Source organism: Leopardus geoffroyi, chromosome A1, assembly GCF_018350155.1.
Source record: "Leopardus geoffroyi isolate Oge1 chromosome A1, O.geoffroyi_Oge1_pat1.0, whole genome shotgun sequence".
In the NCBI taxonomy this organism is placed as follows: Eukaryota; Metazoa; Chordata; class Mammalia; order Carnivora; family Felidae; genus Leopardus; species Leopardus geoffroyi.
In genome coordinates, this window is record NC_059326.1 from 180,935,173 (window position 1) to 180,956,332 (window position 21,160).

Genomic DNA, 21,160 nt, shown 5'->3' on the forward strand with positions numbered 1-21,160 from the left:
GCCCCCACTGCCAGAGACTCACCAGTGTGTAAGCAGGGACAGGACTTTATTATCTGGTTAAGAGCACATTAGCATATCTATTAGATAAAAAGTCTGTTACTAACATCAGAACTGATAACATAACTGGGTCCCCTGACTTATTTGTGGGAAGTTTTTTTTTCCTTCTCTGTGGGACTAAATACAAGCTTTGACCATCTGGGGCTGGGGAGGTGGGTGGAAATGTTATTTGCAGGATTGTTCAGATTTAATCACTACCATTTTGCCCTTTATATAATGGGAGGTAAATACACAATTTGGAATTCATACAGAGGTCAAGGATTAGCATCTCTCTGGATCATCAAAGAACAGTGAGTCTGAATGAGAGGGCCAACATTTTTCCTAGGCTGTATCCTCACAAAGGATGCCAGGTAAGTGTATGCTTCTCATCATTTTCTGTCATTTTCTTTCTGTTTTCACCAAATCTGCTCTGTTCAGTGAGATGGGAATACACAAAATAGCAGCTCTGAACACAGGATTCATCAGTCTGAGTCTCAACATATCAATTTTCAAGTGTAGCAACTTTAAACACATTGTAGGCTTTTAGTTTCCATAGAAAATAATCTCTCATTGTTTTCAAAAGAAACTGAAAGCCCCCCAAATTACCACACTTTTAACATCCTGACATGTTGATGGCCCGCGTTCTTCCCAGATCAAAGTGAGAGTGGCAGAAGACAGAGCGTTGAGCAGCTTACTTAAAACATAGTATTTCATATTTGGCAGGAATTACTGTAGTGAAAAAAGACAAGGTGACTTTCTAATATATAGATGTATTTTGGTTTGGCAGAGATCTGAAGAGCTAAAAACTAATTTAGGATGACATAAATGCTCTTATCTTTCTTACCCCCTTCCCTTCCCAACCACATGAAGAGTTTTTGACAGAAACTCAGCATATATTGCATATTGTCTTTAACTTGGGGATGACAGTCTGAGTCCTGTGTCATGGTGAACTGTTGTGTTGACTCTCATCTTAGAATTTCTAGGATTATCTTGATTTAAGCAGTAAAGTCATATATCACAAGCACCTTTCTTCCTTGATGTGGGTAGCCTGTAAGAACTTCAATGCCTTTTAAGGAAACGGGATCTATTTGACCTTAACCTAGGAGAAGAAAGCAATGATGTCATTCAGGGACTCTGCACTGTTACAACCTGTTGGCAAGCCTTAACAAAGAAAGGGTCTTTGTCACCTTGAAAAACAGGCCATGATTTTGCAGAGGAACCTAGGGTAAATGAAGGTTGAAGACAAGTGTGTATGTGGCAAAGTTTTTAGGTCATTACACTCTACCCATGGGTTGAAACACTATCTCAAGCCATCCATTAGGATGGAAACTTTTACCCTTTGCAAAGTTTTAAAGAGAAAAGTGGCTTGCTTTTTCTACCTTTTGGTTTGGATCAGAAGTCAGATCTAATTATTCATTACGAAGTGGGATGGCAGCATCAGAAAAAATTACCCACTGCACTTATAGTGGATGAGTAGTTGGACAATCGGCCAGTTGGAAAGCAAATGTTTTCTTTCTGTAAAAATGGAAACACTCCGAAAAGGTATTTTTAGGAAAAGAACAGTAATGTAATCAAAGAGGGGCTGGCAAACCACGGCCTGGGGGCCAAATCCAGTCTGCCACCTGTTTGTTTGTATGTTTTTAACAACAGCACATGAGCTAAGGACTAGTTTTACATTTTAAATAGCTTAAAAATATAAAAAGAATAATATTTCATGACACATGGAAAGTACATGAAATGCAAATTTCCGTGTCCATAAGTAAAGTCTCCTGGAACACAGCCCTGCCCGTTTGCTTACACACGTGTACGGCTGCTTCTGCCATACAACAGCAGAGTAGAGCAACTGTGACACAGACTTCACGACCCACAAAACCAAAAAAAGATCTGCTATCTGGCTCTTGACAGAAAATATCTGCTGACCGCTATAACAGAAGAGGTTTGTGAAAACAGACACAAAAAGACAGGTTAAGAGACGGAGGAAGAGATACAGTTTCTCTCCACTTCAGGAATCATCAGAAGATGGCTTGGGAAGGAAAGAGCTGAATTATTCTCCCTTATTAATGAAGGCAAAATCAGATACAGGGAGTTGATGCTACAAAAGGGATGATTTAGGTCTTATGTGATATTTGGAAATCATTAGGGGACTAATCAGGAGACTAAGGACCTAGTCTTTTAGCCTTATAACTAACCAGCCATGTGATGGCAGGCTCTCTGGGCCTCAGCATCAACTCTTGTGAAATGATTGTAATCTGCCAATTTTATTTTCTGCTAGAGTGGATGTTGGGGCTGTGGGTATGGTTCAAATGTAATAATTATGGAAAAAATGCTTTAAATGTAAAGGTTTGCAGTTCTGAGCAAATAGAAGTTTCCAATCAGTTATTGTTATGTATACTATGAGGATAAAAACAGTACAGTTGACATAAAACAGGTGAGAAACTCTACATTAGTTACATGATCCAGAAACTTAGGGATCTCGAGGGATTTCTGGTGTTGCAGGCAATGAAACCACTTGACATGCCTGAGGATAGAAGACAACTTCCTGAGAGGGAAGCTCTTCTGTATTTCATAGCCACTACTCCCTAGGAACCACATGGGCTAGGGCCTGAGTGATGCACAAAATGGTCCCCTTGTGGTTCATGCAGCTTCTCAAAGTAATTTATTCCAGGATGTTATGTACACTGGGAGAATCTGGCATAGGAAGAATCTTATGGAAAGTACATCATAAAAGATCGTTGGCTCCAGTTGTGTCAGTAGGAAAGGGGGAATCTATCCTGAGTTGGTAAAGGCCCACGCTTCCAATATGCACAAGAGTTGACCTTATTCTGCTTTCACACTCACCCTCATACTGGATGTAAAGAAGAACTTGTCATGGGGCTGAGCTATTCCAGACTGCTCATTTTTGGAGTCTTCTCTCCACAGGTTTGAACATGAAAGGAAGATAATTTGATCTATTTGTCACAGCTCCTGGCAGGCCTGAACCCAGTGCCTGTCCATAAATATCTTGGGGCTGATGCTTAATTTCAGGACTTATAATGTTCTAGTGGAACATGGAGTCATGTATGAACCAGAATGGGCTCAGGTCTTAAAAACTCTGGTCTCCCCTAACAGGAAGGCTTTGATTTTTACGTTGCCCTTCTCTCCTTCCCTGATGGCTTGTTTTCTTGGTGGTCACAATCACTTGTTGCTCCCAACAGCACTTTTCTCTGTGTTTGTAATGTACTGTTTATGCCCCTGCAGCTCTGTAATTAATAATATACTGCTTTTCATCTTCAAAGTGATTTATACACATTAATTAATCCTCACCATACTTTGGAGTTTCTGCATGTAAATATCCATCATGCTTCCAGAATTTACTTGGGAAACCAAGACTCAGAAGGAAAACAACTTTGTCAAGGCAAAGGAGAAATGAATCACTAGGTCAAGATCAGCACTCAAAACCTTGACCCCTTCATGGTGCTTGCAGATCTGCTGTCACCTCTGGGAGAGTAGCCCTATGGCTCCACACTCACCAGCATTACTGCTGGGAAAACTGGCCCCTACCATCATTTATTTTTGAGTCATAATGTATTTTTTAATACTCCAGGGTTAAAGCATAATCTTACCTAAAGCATACATAATAGAAAATGATGGATTATAATCTAATAAACTATCCTAAGATGCTCAGGTCCAGCTTCTAGTAGCCTCCAGACTGAGGATAAATATGTTTCCTAATCCATCATTTACAAGATACACACCCAATTAAAACATTAAACTCTCACTATATGGCTTCCCATTTATGTAATCGCCCTACAGAAAGCTATTATATTTTAACTATCAAGCCCAATATATCAGGCGATAGCCATCTATCTCTCTCTGGCAAGTGGAGTAGGAGGTACACTGGGGATGGTATTGGCAGAGGTGAGCAGTGCCTCAATTTCTGTATCTGGGCTCCCCATGGTGCCCACAGGCTCAGCAGAACATTAAGCCTGAGAAGTGAGCTCATGGACCCTTTTTGCAGTTCCTGACACAAAGCCAAATCATGCAAAGACCCTGAAGGCAATTCAATTTGTTTCTACCAAGCCTCCCTGAACAGTTAGCTGGGGAAGTACACAAAACTACTTCTAACAACACAAAAGATTCTACTCAAGTGATTGAGAGTGCAACAGATGCCTTTTCCCCTCCCTTGCCAATCCATGACTCCATCCTTCATCGAGAGCAAGTGAGAAGCAGGCATGACTTTAAATTAGGAGTATATGGGTGTCAGACCTCAGTCCCCATGTGGAACTGGGGTTTACAGCATCGAGGATTCTGCAAAGTTCCAGATAAACATGGTGCCTTTCCCCAGAGTGTCAATTTTCTCAGTTTTGGAGGTCATTCCCAGGAGATACAACAGGAAAAGAATGTAAAAACTTATATTTCTACATTAAGGTGAGCATAGCAATATTATGGGATAGAGTGAAAACTTCACATCAATTTTTGGCTTGTAATGGCCTTGGGCAGAGCCCCAGATCACTGGGGCTGTGTAGTCAACCTCCTTTACCATCAGGTAAGCTTGGGTAGAATGGTCTGGGAAGTTCTGGACCAATTCCTTCTCTGGCAGGCACCAAGCTGGCTGCCTGATGATGAAGGAAGTGTTCACTGCTGAAGGACAAGGGACAAAGTCAGAATAATCAGGGTTGCTTTTTTACCCCCCTCTCTTAAATGAGAGGAGTTTCAGCCTAAGTGTTGAGAAGAATTTTGGAGTCAGCCTCTTTCTGCTGGTGTTTTATAGGTTTGTTTTGCAACATGGCAGAGCCCCAAATTGGGGAGGCCTGTCATGGCTGCCCTGAAACTAAGCCAGAGCCATCAAGTGTTTCAAATAAACTTTATCAAACATCACGGGGCCTCTGGCTGGGCCAGGAGATCTGCATTGGCAAGCTCAGTTGACAGAGCAGCAGCACCAGGGCTCTTTGCTGAGGCCAGGAGCTGTGAGCAAGCTTTGTGTCCAGACCAGGGTGCTCATATGCACATGGCACTCTGCCCCTCAGCTCTTGGCACCTGCTGCTTCCTGCAGTTACAGGGCTACACCCCATGGATGCAAACCAATATGCCTGGCATAGGAAGAAAAATACCACTGCAACTTCACCAACCTGCTACCCTAAGTTATATTCTGAGTTCCCAGAAGCAAGGTTGGCATGTGAGATGAACCTCACTCATGAATGTGGTGCAATTCAGGTTGAGACTAAAAGGACACAAGCAAAGGAAAGGATGTGGGCAACATCCACTGTGCCTAGGTGACTTGATTCCACACAAAGACCTGGTTGGATGCTCTGACCTCTCAATCCTGTTTCTGTTCCACACCTCTGAAAATAAGCTAGCAATTTAACTTTCCTTTGAATCAAGATGTTCCCAGACATGCTGGTTACTATTATTCGATTCAGTTTTTGGCTGAAATTAACCCATGTTGCATGAATTTTAGAGCACAGACCTGGGTTGAAATCCAGTGATGGAAGACACTAGAAGACTACTTCAGGAAAGAGGGATGGGTTCACAGGAACAACAATTTTCAGCTCATGTCCAAGAAAGAATACAGCAGGCATGCTTAATTCATCTGATAAATGTTAATTAGAGTCTTGAGAAAGAAACTCATCAGATTTAAATACATTTCAGGAGAGAAAAAGCACTCCCATCCCTCATTCATTTTTACGTCTTTCAGGAGCCAATAAGCAAACTGTACAGACAACAGAGGGCTTCTCCATTCATAAGCCCACAATCTCTGCCCCACCTCCTCATGGCCAGGGTCATGGAGCAGGCTGTCTTGACTTACCTATGAAATATGCCAGCAGAATTGCCAAAAGGAGGGCTGCGGCGATGGCGGACAGGGCAGCACATTTCCAGCTGCAGTATTTGGAGGGCTTCTTCAGCTTGAAGGCCTTCCTGGAGAAGGTATTCCGGGGCAGCAGGCGGGGTGGTGGCGTGTAAACGGTTCCTGAGGTCAAAGGGTATCCCGGAGAAGAGCTGCTAAACAGGGGTGTGCTTCCCGAGGAGGTTTTAAAGAGAAAGTGCCTGGCAAGAAAAAGGAAAGAGTTAGCATGGACATGGGTGGCTCCTGGAGAACATAGACCTGCTTTTTCTTTCACTCTGCTTTATCTAGTTCTATACAGTCCTAGTTAACTGCTCTACTTTGTCATGGAAAAAGGGGCAAAGATTACATCTGATAGTGATATAAATTAATTCCATAGAGTCACATCATTTATGCATTCCATATGCATCTAGATTTTACCTTCCACAACAATCCTGAAAAGTATTCAAAGCAAATATGGAAAGTGAGTTACCGTTTGTAACTTGGAGATGATGATGATGATGATGATGATGATGATGATGATGATACTAAACAGTATCAGGTACTAGAACCTGCTATTTAAAGGCACTTGAGGGGTGCCTGGTTTGTTGGGTTAAGGTTCGTTAAGTTTAAGCATCTGACTCTCAATTTTGGCTCAGGATCTCATGGTTCATGGGATCAAGCCCCTCATCAGGCTCTGGGCTGGTATCATGGAGCCTGCCTGGGATCCTTTCTCTCTCTCTCTCTCTCTCTCTCTCTCTCTCTCTCTCTCTCTCTCTCTTCCTGCCCTCTGTCCCATGCTCAAGCACACACATGTGTGCTCTCTCTGAAAATAAAGATTCAAAGACACTTGAAATAATACTGTCACAACAACTTAGAAACTAAATATTAAAATATTTAAGATATGAGAAATCAGGCTGGAAGAATTCAAGCAACTGTTCAAGGATGTGAACCCTGAGCGCCGCCTCATGCTAAAGTGTGTACTCTTCAGTGTTACTCTAAACTACCTATCTTGAGCCTTCTTCCTGGGCTGTTTGCCCTCCTCCATCTTGCTTCCTGTTCTGAGACTGCCTCTCTAGGTCATGTGATGTTTTTCCTTTGGAAACATCTTTGCCTGGCAATTAAACAAGGTGCCCTTGGTCTTTAGGACTATGGTGTTACAAGAGGGTAATGGGGTCTACTGTTGACACCTAATATAACCCTTCTTCAGGGTCAGGAGACTGTCACTCCAAGGACACTTCAAGGACCATAAATTCTCTGACATATTCTTCTCTCTTGTGTGTGCCATTTATAAGACTTCAAATGTGACTTGCCACACCTTATTTAAAATGATGACTGTCTTCCAGGAAACCTATAGTAAACTTTAAAGCATGGATTAAGTAGTGTCTAGAGTCTGAGCAGCTGGAAGCTGGGACTGTGTCTTCTTTTATACCTTGTTCATTTTTATGTTCCCAGTAACCAACTCAAAGCTCCACATGCAAGGGGCTTGAATGAATGAATGAATGAATGGAGTTTCCTCATTTTTTTGTAAACTTAAGATCCTAAGATTCCAAAATGTTATGCAGGTATTTCCTTTCAAGTCTTCAGTAGGTGACCACATACTATGTGTCAATTACAATGGTAAATGTTTTCTTTGCATGCAACCTCACATCAACCCTATATTATTACCATAGTTTTACAAATGAGAACACTGAAGCTGGAAGTTAGCAAGCAGGGTCATCGGGGCTAAAACTCCAGTCTGCCTGGCTCTCAATGCTCCAGTTGGACCTACTACACCACACTACCCCCTGCATATGGGGCTTAGCAAGCTACCCTGGTAGGATTCTGAGGCAAGATCAGAGTTATTACAAATATTTGTGTCTTGGATGCTTCCAGATAAATCCGTGAAAGTATTTTAATCTTTGACAAAGATCACACAAGACTGTATGATTGACAATGATGTCAGAAAATGAGTGTCTGATTAGTGAATTATTTAATACAGCCAACATTAAAGCAAACAACTGATATTTAAACTTTATTTGTACTATAAGTATGTTTGATGATCTGAGTAAAGGCAAGAGGTTGGATTCCATAAATAAACTTTTGTATTTCTTATCCAATAGCACTCTTTTAATGCTCCAGATTAAAAGTGTCTTCTAGAAGAAGTGGCAAGTGGGCAGGGTTTAGAAGCAGTGTTTGGCAGCAATGTTCGCCTGGACTGGAATCTCAGCAGTGACATTATTGGACAAGTAAGCTCACACAAGGTACCTAACGCTGCTCTTAAAAGCCTCCATCTCCTCACTTGTAACATGGGGTAAGAGCAGCAGAGGTACCTCATGTCACAGAGTAGACTGTTGTAAGGGTTACACAAGATCATGTAGGAAAAGCACTTAACCAAGGGTGTGTCACATAGTAAGAGCTCAATGCATGATGCATAGCTTTTATTATTAATTCTCAGAGCAACATAAGGAGACTGAAACATGAATTTTAATTTAAAGCCTGACAAATGTCGAACAAACACCTGAAGAGTTCTCTAAATCACTAAATAATAGTCCACTGCCTTACAATTAAGCTAGAACATATGCCCACCAGAAAGCCAGGGGGATGGGAAAATGCTGGAATTTGATTTAGAACTAGCTCAAATGTACTTCTTGAACAACTTTCCAAGAGTGGGTAGTGAAAACTGGAAATCAAACTAAAACCAAGGAATATAAAGATATCTCAAGCTGTTATTGATAAATATTTAGAAATATGGGAACACCAGTTCTCAGCCCTACAGAGATCTTACCCATTTCCATGGCTTCAGGCATCACCAATATGACTCAAGTCTCTGGGTCTCCATTTCCAACAAGCTTCTTTCCTGAGGTCCAGATTCGTATTCCACTTGTACACTGGGCATCTCTCTATCTCTACATCCCACAGTTGTACTGAACAAGTTACAGCCAAGCACGGACTCTTTACCTTCTCCTCCCCATTCAGATTCCTCCTGCAATCCTGTTATTCCCAGGTTCCTGAGAGACTGTAGCCATTTTTCACCTCCTCCCTTCCCCTCACCTTCTCCCATACAATGGATGAAAGAATCCTATCAAGTTTACTTCTGAAAACTTCTCCCAGCAACCTTCCCCTTCAATCCTCCTGCTAGCTTTTTCCCCAAACCACAAATGTCATTGTGCTCTGGCTTATAAATCCCTGATGATCTTCCAAAGCCTGTAAGAAGAAATCCAAATCTGAATATGGGACCACACTCTTTGCAACAACTACCCAACTTTTACCCTTGTCTCTATCCCTGTGCTTCCAGCTCCCAAAATCTATGCTTCAGTCATGCCAAAAGACACCTCCTTCCTTAACCAGCCTGTTCATGTTGCCATGCCTTTGTGAATGATGCACAAGGCTTTCAGGAATGGCTGTTCCTCTGCTTCCCCACCCATCACACCCCAGCCAACTCCTACTCACCTTCCAAACACCTATTTTGGAAGCATATTCCAAAAGCACCCACACCCCATCCTCTATCACTTTTTGCACTCAAGTATCTATCATCTACTTGGAGATTACATACACTATATATATATATTTATAGCAAGCAAACTATAAATATATGTACAAACTATAAATATATATATTTATATATAGTTATATATATAGTTATATATATAGTTTATATATATAGCTATATATATAGTTTACATATATTTATATATATAAACTATAAATATATATAAACTATATATATTATATTATATATATTTATATATACAGTTATATATATAGTTATATATATAGTATATACATATATATATATATGCGTGTGTGTATATATATATATATACACACACACATATATATATATATATACATATGTATATATATATATATATATATAGTTTATCCCAGTGCCCGGCACCTGAGTATCAGTCATGTTTGTGGACAAAATCAGTAAATGGGAAACAATGTTTTGGCAACATGAGAGAAATCACAAGAAGAAGATTAAGAAGTTTAAATTGCTTTAATGTTATTTTTAATGTACTCATCTGTAAGAAATAATAGAGGGATAGGATTATTATTTTCTTCGTATGGGATGCCTTCCTGAGATCCTAAAATTGTCTCCTTGACAACACAGTCTATTTTCCACATTTCTTTCTAAAGAGGAAGTCAGATTGTGTCACATGTCACTATTCTCCCACCCCCTCCCCCCAATCAATCAATCAAGGCTTCCAATAATACTAAAAATGAAATCAGAAGTCCTTGCCATGGCCTACCTTCTGCCATGATCTGCCTTCCAGTGGCCTTTCCAGTTGTATCTTCTGCCACTTTAGCCCCTCTCTCCCACTCCATTAGGTACACTTGATATTCCACCTCATATCACACCTAACACATTTTCACCTAAGGGCCTTTGCACCTGCTGTCCCCTCTGCCTGGAAATAACCTGCACAGCTTGTTTCTCCACATCATTCACCACTCTGCTCCCATGTCACTTGCCCAGGGAGATCTTCTCAGCGCCCCCCCCCCCCCCCAACCTTCCTTCTCTGTCATTCTCCATCCTATTATAACTGCTTTTTCTCAATTATGTATGTGTTTGTATGTTATTTATTATCTATCTCCACCATTAGATCTGAAATATGAAGTTTAAAGTAAACAGATATTTTGTAAAATTTGTTTACCACCGTAACCTAACATTTAGAATAGAGCCTGGCGCATAGTGAGTACTCAACAAATCTTTGTTAAATGAATGACCTACAACCTTTCCAAGGCCAAAACAATGAATGTTAACAGGACAGCACTGTGAACATTTTCAATTTTAAAATTAGGATTCTTTCTGCCATGCTGACTTCTGTTTTCCAGACTTACAAGTTTGCATATATGCATATAGGCAGATGTTTATGTTTATACATACAAGGCCATTTCACCATAGGAAAACAAAGACAAAAACAGCATATACTTTTCAGCACTGCATTAATCCTAGCAGAATAGAGCTCTCTTTGATATCGTGGTGTCTGTGATGATCACAGCTAAATGAAACTCATTTTGTTATTGCATCCCCCCACCCCCCGCTTTTTTTCCTAGTTTCTGGTGCTTAAAATGATTAAACCAAAGTACCAAAGATATGTAGGCTCCTGTTTCTCCACAACACAGCTACACTCCAAATCTTTAGAAGGTTAAATTCAGCAAACAAATAAAAAAAGAGATTCTAAAGACATGATCTTCAGATTGTGTCCCATATATACCTCCTTTGTGATCACTTGAGTGCTGTGTTAGAAAAGTACAACTTTCGAGGCTCCATCCAGACCTAGGGCTAGAGTCTGAGAGGTATCAGTTAAATAGCTCTCTATGTGATTCTAATGTATCTTAAAGTTTAAGAAACTCCCCTCTACCCATTGTGCACCTTTCAAATGTGTCTGATGGCTAGTAGCTATATCTTTTTAAATGTGATACATCTAGAGAACATACTAGATGGTTAGTAAATGTATCTTTTTTAAATGTGAATTTTGAATGCTGACATCTTTAGGGGTAAAGTGTCAGGAAGTCTACAACTTACTTTCAAATGATTCAGCAAATATCTCTGTGTCTCTCTTTACAGATAGATGAGGCAAATGTGGCAAAATGACAGCAATTGTTGAAACCAGATGGTTATTCTTACGTTGTACTATTCTCCCAACTTTTCTGTCTGTTTGAAAATTTTCATAATCACCAAGTTGAAAAAATGAAAGCTTTGATTCACCAAGGATTGCTGTCACATGCTGCAGGAAAAAAAAGATAAATAAAATGAAGCAAGACCCACAAGGTAATGGTCTGGCCAGATGGTCACTGGGAGGACCAAGAAGGCTTAGGGGACTTCTCCTGATTTTTCCCTGAACTGGCTATTAAGACAGCTTTTCCCCCTCAGGGGCCTGCTCAGTATGCTCCGATGAATCATTTGTGATGCCCCAACTGAACTTCTTCCCAGCGGTCGGTCATGGAAGTAGCTCAGCTCAGGACTCCAGGCGTCAGCAAAAATGTGTAGTTTCCAAATGCACTTGACATTTTTCAAGCACAACTCAATTGCTCTCAGAATTGGCCACTTGTGCCTCAGAAAGGAAAGGCAAATGAGGGGCCCCCAAAATGCTGTCCTTGGAGTTTGCTAACACTCAAAGGGATAGAGAAAACCGGTCCTTGATGTGTTACAAAAAATAAACGAAGAGCTTACACACTTCTTCCTTTCCTAGCCATGTGGTTATCAGGGCTTCAAGTCGTAGCACCCAGCATCCTTCCTGCCACAGGTTAGGGGCTCAGAATGCCCATAGAATTGAATAGTAATGCTAAGGAAGGATTGTGGCTCTGTGTCCTCATCTCTGTACACTAGACTCCAGTGAGTTCTTAAGAATAGAGTTATCATCACTTCACCTGAAACTATCTTTTGATAAATGTCACTTTTCCTCATGTGAAAACAAAACCATTAAAAAAAAAAAAAAACTGAAAGAGACAGAGAAAGCGAGCATACCTAACAGCTATTCTCCCATGCATTTTACATGGCAGCATCTTGGCAAACCAGGATTTTGCTTCAAACTGGCTTAGAAAATTAAGGGCATACGTTTTCTCTGATTAAACGACCATGGAAAAATTTAAAAAGAAGTCTAACAAACAAGAAACTCATGCATAGCATCCATGCAAAAAGGAGCCCATCAAGTCAAAATGCTGTGAATTTTTATTTTATTCTTATGATACAGAAGGGGCTTGACTCATCTAGAGAAGTGTTGAGAAGTAGTAGCTGGTTAAACTACTTGAGACTCCAACAGATTTCTTTTCCTTTTTCTCTGAGTCAATCACAAGTAAACTCACTCATTAACCTCAAACCCTGCTAAAGAAGGAAACAAACAAACATAGAAAATCCCTCAACACCAAGTGCCATTTTTCAGGTTGCAATCAGTGGGATCCTCAGAGGCAGTCTCCCTATTTTCGATTGGTTTGGCTTTATTCCCAGGGGGAAATCCCAGCAAGGCTTTGAAACAGAAATGTACTACACAGATAATTGCACTGCCTTAACTCCAAAGGTCAAGTTTTTGTCCCTACCCCCACCCCTCTCTGTTCTTCTCTCTCTCAATCTGTTTCCCACTATTTCCTCACAGTGCACCATTCAGCTAACCACCACAACTAATGGCTAACAGTACAGATGAGTTCTCTCTTGTTCATGAAGTCAGCTGCAGGAAACATTCTCCTTGAAATCAAGCAAAACTATTGAATGGCCTCAACATAGTGCCATGTGCAAAAAAGCAGACCTAGTTATCAGAGAAACCAGGTGTTGACTGTTGTTCTACCGAGAAAATTGACCTCCCCAGTAAATAAACTCACAGGTATTCAGAGTACTGGATGAAAATATTGATACACAGCCCATTAATCCCTAAAAGATTTTTAATATCATACATGCAGTTGCTGAAATTTGATAAAAAGCCAGAGAAAGGATAGAAGCAGAGATGCACCTGGAGTGGGGATGGGGTGATCAGTGAGGGAGATCAGGTGTGCACTGGAAAATGGGAGATTTCATCACATTTTACTGGTCCTGGCTCTGTCCTTTGAAGCATCAGGTTTATTGTCTCTAAAGGAGTAAGTTTAATAAAGAGGCAGCCCATAAAGGGTACTGTAGCATGCAAAGTTACTGTAATTAGGTTTTCAGGAGTTATAATAAAACATTTAGCTGGAGAGAGGTTAAATAACCACCACACTTTCTCACATCATTATTATACTCTCCACTACAAGAAGGAATGATGGTGGTAGAGGGGAAACTCAATGGGTGGACTCCTGAGAGAGACATGGGGTATTGAGAGACAGAGACAGAGAGAGGGAGAGAGAGAAGCATACACGATGGGATGGAAAAAGCAAGAGAGATAATGAGAAAGATGATATTGGATACTGTACTGTTCAACCACTTCTTGAATAGCAAAACTAAGTTATTTTTAAGTGTTCTGTCTTTATTTTCCTGTTTGCAAATATAAAATTATAAAAAATCAAATACATAAATTAAAAAATAGAAAAATTTTATATCCATGTGAGACAGACTGGTAAACATTTTATGTCAGATGCTTTCCCTACATTTAAACATTCCTTTTTCTTATTACTTTTGACATGAATAGGATCATATCAATAAGGCAGTATTAAGTGTGCATATTCTGAACTTGGACAGCCAGGATTTAGATCCTGGCTTTTTTTTTTTTTTTTTTTTTTTGAGAGAGAGACAGAGAGACAGAGAGAGAGGACAAGCAGGTAAGGGGCAAAGAGAGAGAGAGAGAGAGAGAGAGAGAGAGAGAGAGAAAGAGAGAGAGAGAGAGAGAGGAGAATCCCAAGCAGGTTCTGTACTGTCTGGCAGAGCCCAACGCTGGGCTTGATCTCATGACTGTGAGATCATGACCTGAGCCAAAATCAAGATTTGGATGCTTAACTGAGCCACCCAGGTGTCCCCTGGCTCCTATTCTTATCACTGTGTGACACTGGGTAAGTTACTTATCCTCTCTAGGTGGCCTCACCTGTAAAGTGAGGGAACGTTAGTACCTTTATGAGCTTGTTTAGGGGATTGGGTGATTTTGTTCATGTGAGATGCTTAAAATCGAGCTTGATGTCCAGTGAATGGTCAATAAATGTAGCTACTAATCACTGGAAAGCAGGGATCATGTATATCTTGGTCTTTACTAGATCTCCTTAACCTAGCACAGTGCCCTAGCTTATTTAAAATATTTGTTGAATGCATGAGCCATTCTAATTAGCACTGTGACTGGGACATTGCAGGCATCCCACTCCCCGAAACAATTTTATTAGGAAGGGAAGGCACTGAAGATATTACTAATATGCTTGTTCTCTCCTTCCAGTTGGGAATTTATGCTTGAGTTGAGAAATGAACTGTTGCCTTTAACATAAAACTTTAAAAATGTTTTTAAAAAATTGCTACTTCCTAAGTTTGAAAAAGAAGCCAGTAACCCAATTAGTATAATTAAAAGCCCAGTTCATTTCACGATTCCTTAAGCTTAGACTCAAACCAATTTTGATTCAATGAAAAATAGGCTTTCAAGGTTTCTGATCCCTGAACCTTTTAGATCATAGGGGACCATCACTACATTTGCATATGCCATGAACAACAGGAAAATCCTCTATTTTGCCCTCTTCAAAATTTGCAGTCATACCAAAAATACTCACAGCTGGAATAATTAGCAACTCAATTTATTGCCTTCCGTTTTTTAAATAGAAGCTTCGACTCTTGATATTTAAATAGTGTCACACTGTGATATAACATAGCATTTTTCATGGTAAAACTTCTCTTTTTTCCCCCATGAAATGATATACTGCTCAGTGTGACAGGCAAGGTCTCTGGAGGTCACTAAAGAAACCTGGTGTTTTGTGAGCAAATCCATTTCAGAGTCTTTGGGATGAAATGAGGAGTCTTTTTTTTTTCCCCTGGAGTTGTTAACTTGTTGACTTTTTTGAAGTTAATTGGTAAAAGTCTTGATACAGTAGAGGAAAAAAACAAAGACTTCTGACTCTGACTTCAAACTTGACCTTGAATTCACCATACACTATAATATGGGAGTATAGAGACAGCCATTTCAAATAGACTTACATTTGTGTTCAGAGGCAGCCAGAGGTAGATGAAGAAAGAATGCCCGCCATCAGATACAATCAACGAGCAGAATGATTTCTCCCATCGAGTTTATTGCCTGTACCATTCAGAGAGTCAAAGAATTTTCGAGCTGGAAGAAACCTTAGGGCATGTTCCTTTATCATATTCTGCTTCATGCTACTACATTTGTCCTGTGTGTTTGCCTTGTCTCTCCAGTCATATTACAAGCTTCCCAAAGGCAGATCCTATACTTTTTGCTTCCTGGTATCTTTCTCTGTTTATAGTAGGAGCTCACAGGTATCTGCTGAAGGAACACAGCAATTGTGGAACAGTGGAAATGCATAGGCTTTGGAGTCAGGCATATCCGAACTCAAATCTCAACTCTATCAGGAAGTGCATTAGGTTGGGAAAGCCAATTAATCTCCCTGAGCCTCAGATGCTTCCTCTAAAAACTGGGTAAATATCTGCATTACAGAACTATGGGAAGGGTTGAAAGAGATAATGAATACAATCTGTGAGCACAGAGGCTGACCCACAGGAGGTTTCTAACACATAGATATACCATATTCCCTCTTTTCTTTCTAAAGAATTCAAAATCTAAAATAGGAAGGTACAGGGCGATTGGGTGGCTCAGTTGGTTCAGCGTGAGACTTCGGCTCAGGTCATGATCTCTGGTTCATGAGTTCGAGCTGCACGTCAGGCTCTGTGCTGACATCTCAGAGCCTGGAGCCTGCTTTAGATTCTGTGTCTCCCTCTCTCTCTGCCTCTCCCCCACTCACACTCTCTCTTAAAAAATGAATAAACATTAAAAAAATTAAAAAAAATTAAATAGGAAGTCATGAGTCAACTAATATTTACTGAACATGGAATATGTATCATGTGGTACCAGATGCTTTGGATAAAATGGTGAGTAAATCCTCATCCTCCTATGGAATTACTAATCGGAAAGACAGATGGAATAAACAAAACTCAAGTCCAGGTAAACCAACAAGTACATCAAGTAATTACAAACTGAGAAGTGCTGTGAAGGAAAAGCGACTAAGAGGAAATGTGGGACTCCTGTAGAATGGTCACTCCTCTCTGACTCCTCTCTGAGGACATGATCAAAAAGGAGAGGTCTAAGAATAAGAAGGAGTTAATCATTCAAGGAGTGATGAAAGGGCATCCCTAGCAAAGGAAACAGCGTGTACAAAAGTCCTACATTGGGAAAGTTCTACTTTCTGAAGAAGTGAGAGAAGAACATGTGGCTGGAACCCAGTGCTCCACAGGGTGAGTGGCGGGAGAGGTAGGCAAGGGGAGAACTACACTATGCAAGGTTTTGAGGGCATGGAATCTGGATATTAATGCACATACAAAGGGTTTTAAACTATGTCTTCTCTTCGAGCAAAGGGTGACAGATCTTTAGAAGCATTCCATTTATAAAAGAATTAAGGCAGAAAAGACTCATTGGGAATTCAGTTGTCTTCTGTGATAAAAAGGGTTGGTGGCCTTCTTTGTGCTCTGCCTCGAGGGTTTTGGTTTTTGTCCAGAATATTCTAGCCATCCTCATTATTACTATCATTGTACATTTGGATATAGTCAGAAATCTCAAATTTAACATGGCCAGAACACAACTCTTGATTTTCACTCCAAAGTGTCCTTCTCTTTCAGGTCTCACCCCTGTTGGTCAAAGAAGTAATCACCTATCAGTTGAGCAGGTGCCATCCCCAGAAAGCAGACTCTGAGAAAGAAATGTACATGCAGGAAGTTTTATTAGAAAGGGCTCTTGGGCACACCACGTGTGAGGGATTGAAGAAAGCAGGCTGGGCATAGAGAGAAGCTAAATTGTGATGTTTTAAGGATTCCTTGGTCAATCTCATGGGGTGCTCTAGAGCTGTTGGTCTTGGGTCATGGGATGGCTCTACAGAACTGTTCCAATGTAATCTGAGAGAGCTGGGCCTTGTTAAACCTAGGGACCAGTCCCCACCTGAAGTCCAGTCTCAGAGAAGAAGCTGACTGAGATGTGTGGGCCACCAACATTGCCAGCAACAAGGACAACTGTCAGTCCTGGTGTGTGACATCTGGCTGGGTGCCATGCCATTTACCTAACTAGGCTTCACCATGGTTCCTGTCCTTCCTATAACCCCCATTCATCATCAGTTCATTTCTCTCAGCCTGGAATAATACATACAGATATCCATCCTCTTGTTACCACTTAAACCTTGTGCCTGGCTTACTGCATACAGCAGCCTCAAATAGGTCTCCCTATTTCCACGTTGGCCATTTACATCCATGCTCTATGCAGGAGCCAGCCATTGTCTATAAACACAGATCAAATCATACTACTCTCCTGCTTAAAACTATCCATCTCCTTTATACTTAAAAGTAACCCAGCTCCTTATGCAGGTCTATATAGTACCTCATTATGGTGTACCTCATCTCTTCCTGTCCTCCACCGGTTATGTTCTTGAGACTTCCACCATACTTTTCCCTGTCCTTCAAAGATGCCAAGCTTCTCTGCATCTCAGGGTATTCTACATTGTGTTTCCCTCTAGAAAGTTCTTAACTCAGATCTCTGCATGACTTCTCCTCAGGAGACTGAAAGCAGTCTCCCTTCAAAACTCATTTCTCAGAAAGACTTTTTTGATCAGCTTTTTACTTTATACCCTACCTTGGCCAAGGCGGCAGCCTGGGGACTTTCCACCTCCAATGACTGATTTTTGAGGGACGTAGAGTGATGGTATTCATATAAGGCCCTGCCATATCATCTGCTCCACATTTATGCTTTGAGTAGCTATCATCTTGCTTATTACCTGCTTCACCCAACAGCATGCACTTTCCTTGAGGGCCCAGATTTAGTTCTCCCCACTGCTGTATCCCCACCCTCTGGAAGCATGTCCAGCAAATGTTTGGTGTTTGAACAATTTTTAGTAAATGAATGGATGAATGAGCCAATCTAGATCTTGAAAACTTTTCTATATGTTCTCAGGTCCACACATCTATTTATTTATCTTGTGGTGTCCTCTTCAAGGAATGCCCTGTCACCCTGAGTTTCAAGATTTTGGTAAACAGGACCATGTTCTCATTATGCCTACATATGGTTTTTTTTTTTTTTTCTTTTTTAAATCCTTTGAGAAACCTGCCATCTTTCTATTCTGAGGAGGCTTTTAGCACATTTTATGACAGCCTTCCCATTTTCTTGATCTTTTAGGTTGGAATTTTCCTCAACCTTTTTGTCATTCTTGAGGTATGTTAGCTATTGACTATTGACTATTTCCATTGAGAACTCACAATAGTTTTTGAAATAGTGATAATGCACTTTTGATTAATTTTTAGGATTCTACTTAGTGATGCTGTGCATTCTTCAGCCCTTCCCCTCCTCTCTTTCCTCAGCAACCCAATGGACATCTATGTTTAGGCATTAGTTTACACTAATCTCAGGGCCAGTTTCTGGTTTGTAACCAGGAACTCAGAGATAATCTTCCTACAACCCTGGAAGAATTTTTTTTGGTAAATGTACTTGCTCCTTATCTGTCACTTCTCTGCCCACCTACAGAGCAGTTTATCTTCATAGGTTTGGTATCTCTGCAAACATAAAGATTTCATGGTGCATTTTCTCTTCCAAATCACTTTTAAAAGAATATGATGAGAACAGTTTTCATCTCTGAAAAATCTTGTGTACACCCTCCTCCACCCAGATAAGAATCCATTTATCTGTCTCTACCCTCCCTCCCCTGCCACCTCTGTAACAAAGGAGTCTTGTCTGATACACCTTTATTTCCTTATCTTTGGTGCTTCAACAACTTCAGGAAAGTCTGATGAGTTGCATTTACCAAGATGCTGAATGGGAATCATGTTTAAAATCTTCCAGATGCTAATATATTGCATCCTTGGATCCATTTAACAGTATTAATCAAATCACATGTACTGGTATTTTGTGCACTGCCTTCAAAGTTAACCATTCTAAAGCATGTTTTGGAAACTGGCATTTTTTCTTAGCATTTTTCTTGGAAAAGATGGGAGCAAGAGATGGATTTTCCAAGCCTAACTATCTTGTTGCCTCTCCCTTGAGTAGACTTTTCATACTAAGGGGAATACATTGATTCTCTAGCTGTTTTCCTTAAATCAATTAATTAATTAATTAATGAAAAATTTTTCCTATTGAGGTGAAATTTGCATAACAAAATTAATCATTTTTTTTTTTAATTTTTTTTTTCAACGTTTATTTATTTTTGGGACAGAGAGAGACAGAGCATGAACGGGGGAGGGGCAGAGAGAGAGGGAGACACAGAATCGGAAACAGGCTCCAGGCTCTGAGCCATCAGCCCAGAGCCTGACGCGGGGCTCGAACTCCCGGACTGCGGACCGCGAGATCGTGACCTGGCCGAAGTCAGACGCTCAACCGACTGCGCCACCCAGGCGCCCCACAAAATTAATCATTTTAATACATACTATTCAATGGCATTCAATGCATTCAAAATATTGTACAACCACCCTCCCTATTTTGTTCCAAAACATTTTCATTACCCCAAAAGCAAACCCTGTACCCATCAAGCAGTAATTCCTAAATCCCTGTTCTCCTACTCCTAGCTTCTGGTAACCACTAATCTGATTTCTGTCTCTATGGATTATGGGTATTTCATATATATGGAATCATATTATACGTGACTTTTTGTGCTAGGCTTCTCTCGCTTAGCATATTTCAAGTTCATCTCCACTATAGCATTTATTAGCATTTCATTCTTTTTTTTTAATACGAAATTTATTGTCAAATTGGTTTCCATACAACACCCAGTGCTCATCCCAAAAGATGCCCTCCTCAATACCCATCACCCACCCTTTCATCCATCCCACCCCCCATCAACCCTGTTTGTTCTCAGTTAGCATTTCATTCTTTTTAAAGGCTGAATACTATTCCATTGTGTGTGCATGTATATATATTGCATATACAACCATACACACACCACATGTTGTTTATCCATTTATACATGGAGGGGCATTATGTTGTTTTGGTCTTTTGGTTATGGTGAATAGTGCTGCTTGGTACATTTGTGTACAAATATTTGAGCACCTATTTTCAATTTTGGGAGGAAATACATAGGAAAATTGCTCAGTTTTATGGTAATTCTATGTTAAACTTTATGGGGAACATTAAGCTGTTTTCTAAATGTAGGAATGATAAAACTTGAATTCCTCAGCAAGGTCAAATTCTAGTTGGCCCTGAACATGTTGCTAGTCTCCTTTCATCTTACCCATGTTATAAATTTTTTTTTTGAAAACTTTCAAATTACAAGAACAAAAAGCATCACCAAAGAGCCATGTGGCAGTAGCCACAAAAACAGTAATAATACTTTATATCTTACAAAATGTTTTAACATGCCAAGTGAACAGACTCTCATTTTAGGAAAGAGGTTTTAGTAGAAAAGTACTAGGGTTTATATTCTAGCAAAGTGATCTATCCATGACATTTTTATAAAAAAAGTTTTTATTGTTAGCACATAATCCGAGCACTGTATTATAAACAGTACTTACTCACAGGCCCAAATATTGTAGAACATGATGAGTGAATCTGAACATGGGTGGATTTCTTAAGTTTTGGCTCTGAGAGAGAAATTACATCTTATCCTAGAAGACAAATTCAGAAAGTCCTTCTCTAGAAAGAGTTTGAAGAAATTCTAGGTTTCCTACTTCTGTTGTGAGATCAAAGAGGGTCTGAAATATAAGATCTCAAAGTATCTTCTTTGGATCACCCAGTGTATTCATATATTACTAGCTTTAGGTAAAGAAAG

General features: G+C 40.2%; 1 protein-coding gene across 22 annotated transcripts in view; it reads right to left on the minus strand.

The window, feature by feature from the left end:
* TENM2 (teneurin transmembrane protein 2) overlaps positions 1-21,160 on the minus strand; it is a 1,977,527-nt gene that overhangs the window by 267,420 nt on the left and 1,688,947 nt on the right. For all 22 annotated transcript variants that reach the window (XM_045502305.1, XM_045502315.1, XM_045502361.1 and 19 more), the window contains one exon: positions 5,822-6,060. In XM_045502305.1, coding sequence (XP_045358261.1) covers positions 5,822-6,060 — 239 coding nt within the window. The remainder of the gene's footprint in view (positions 1-5,821; positions 6,061-21,160) is intronic.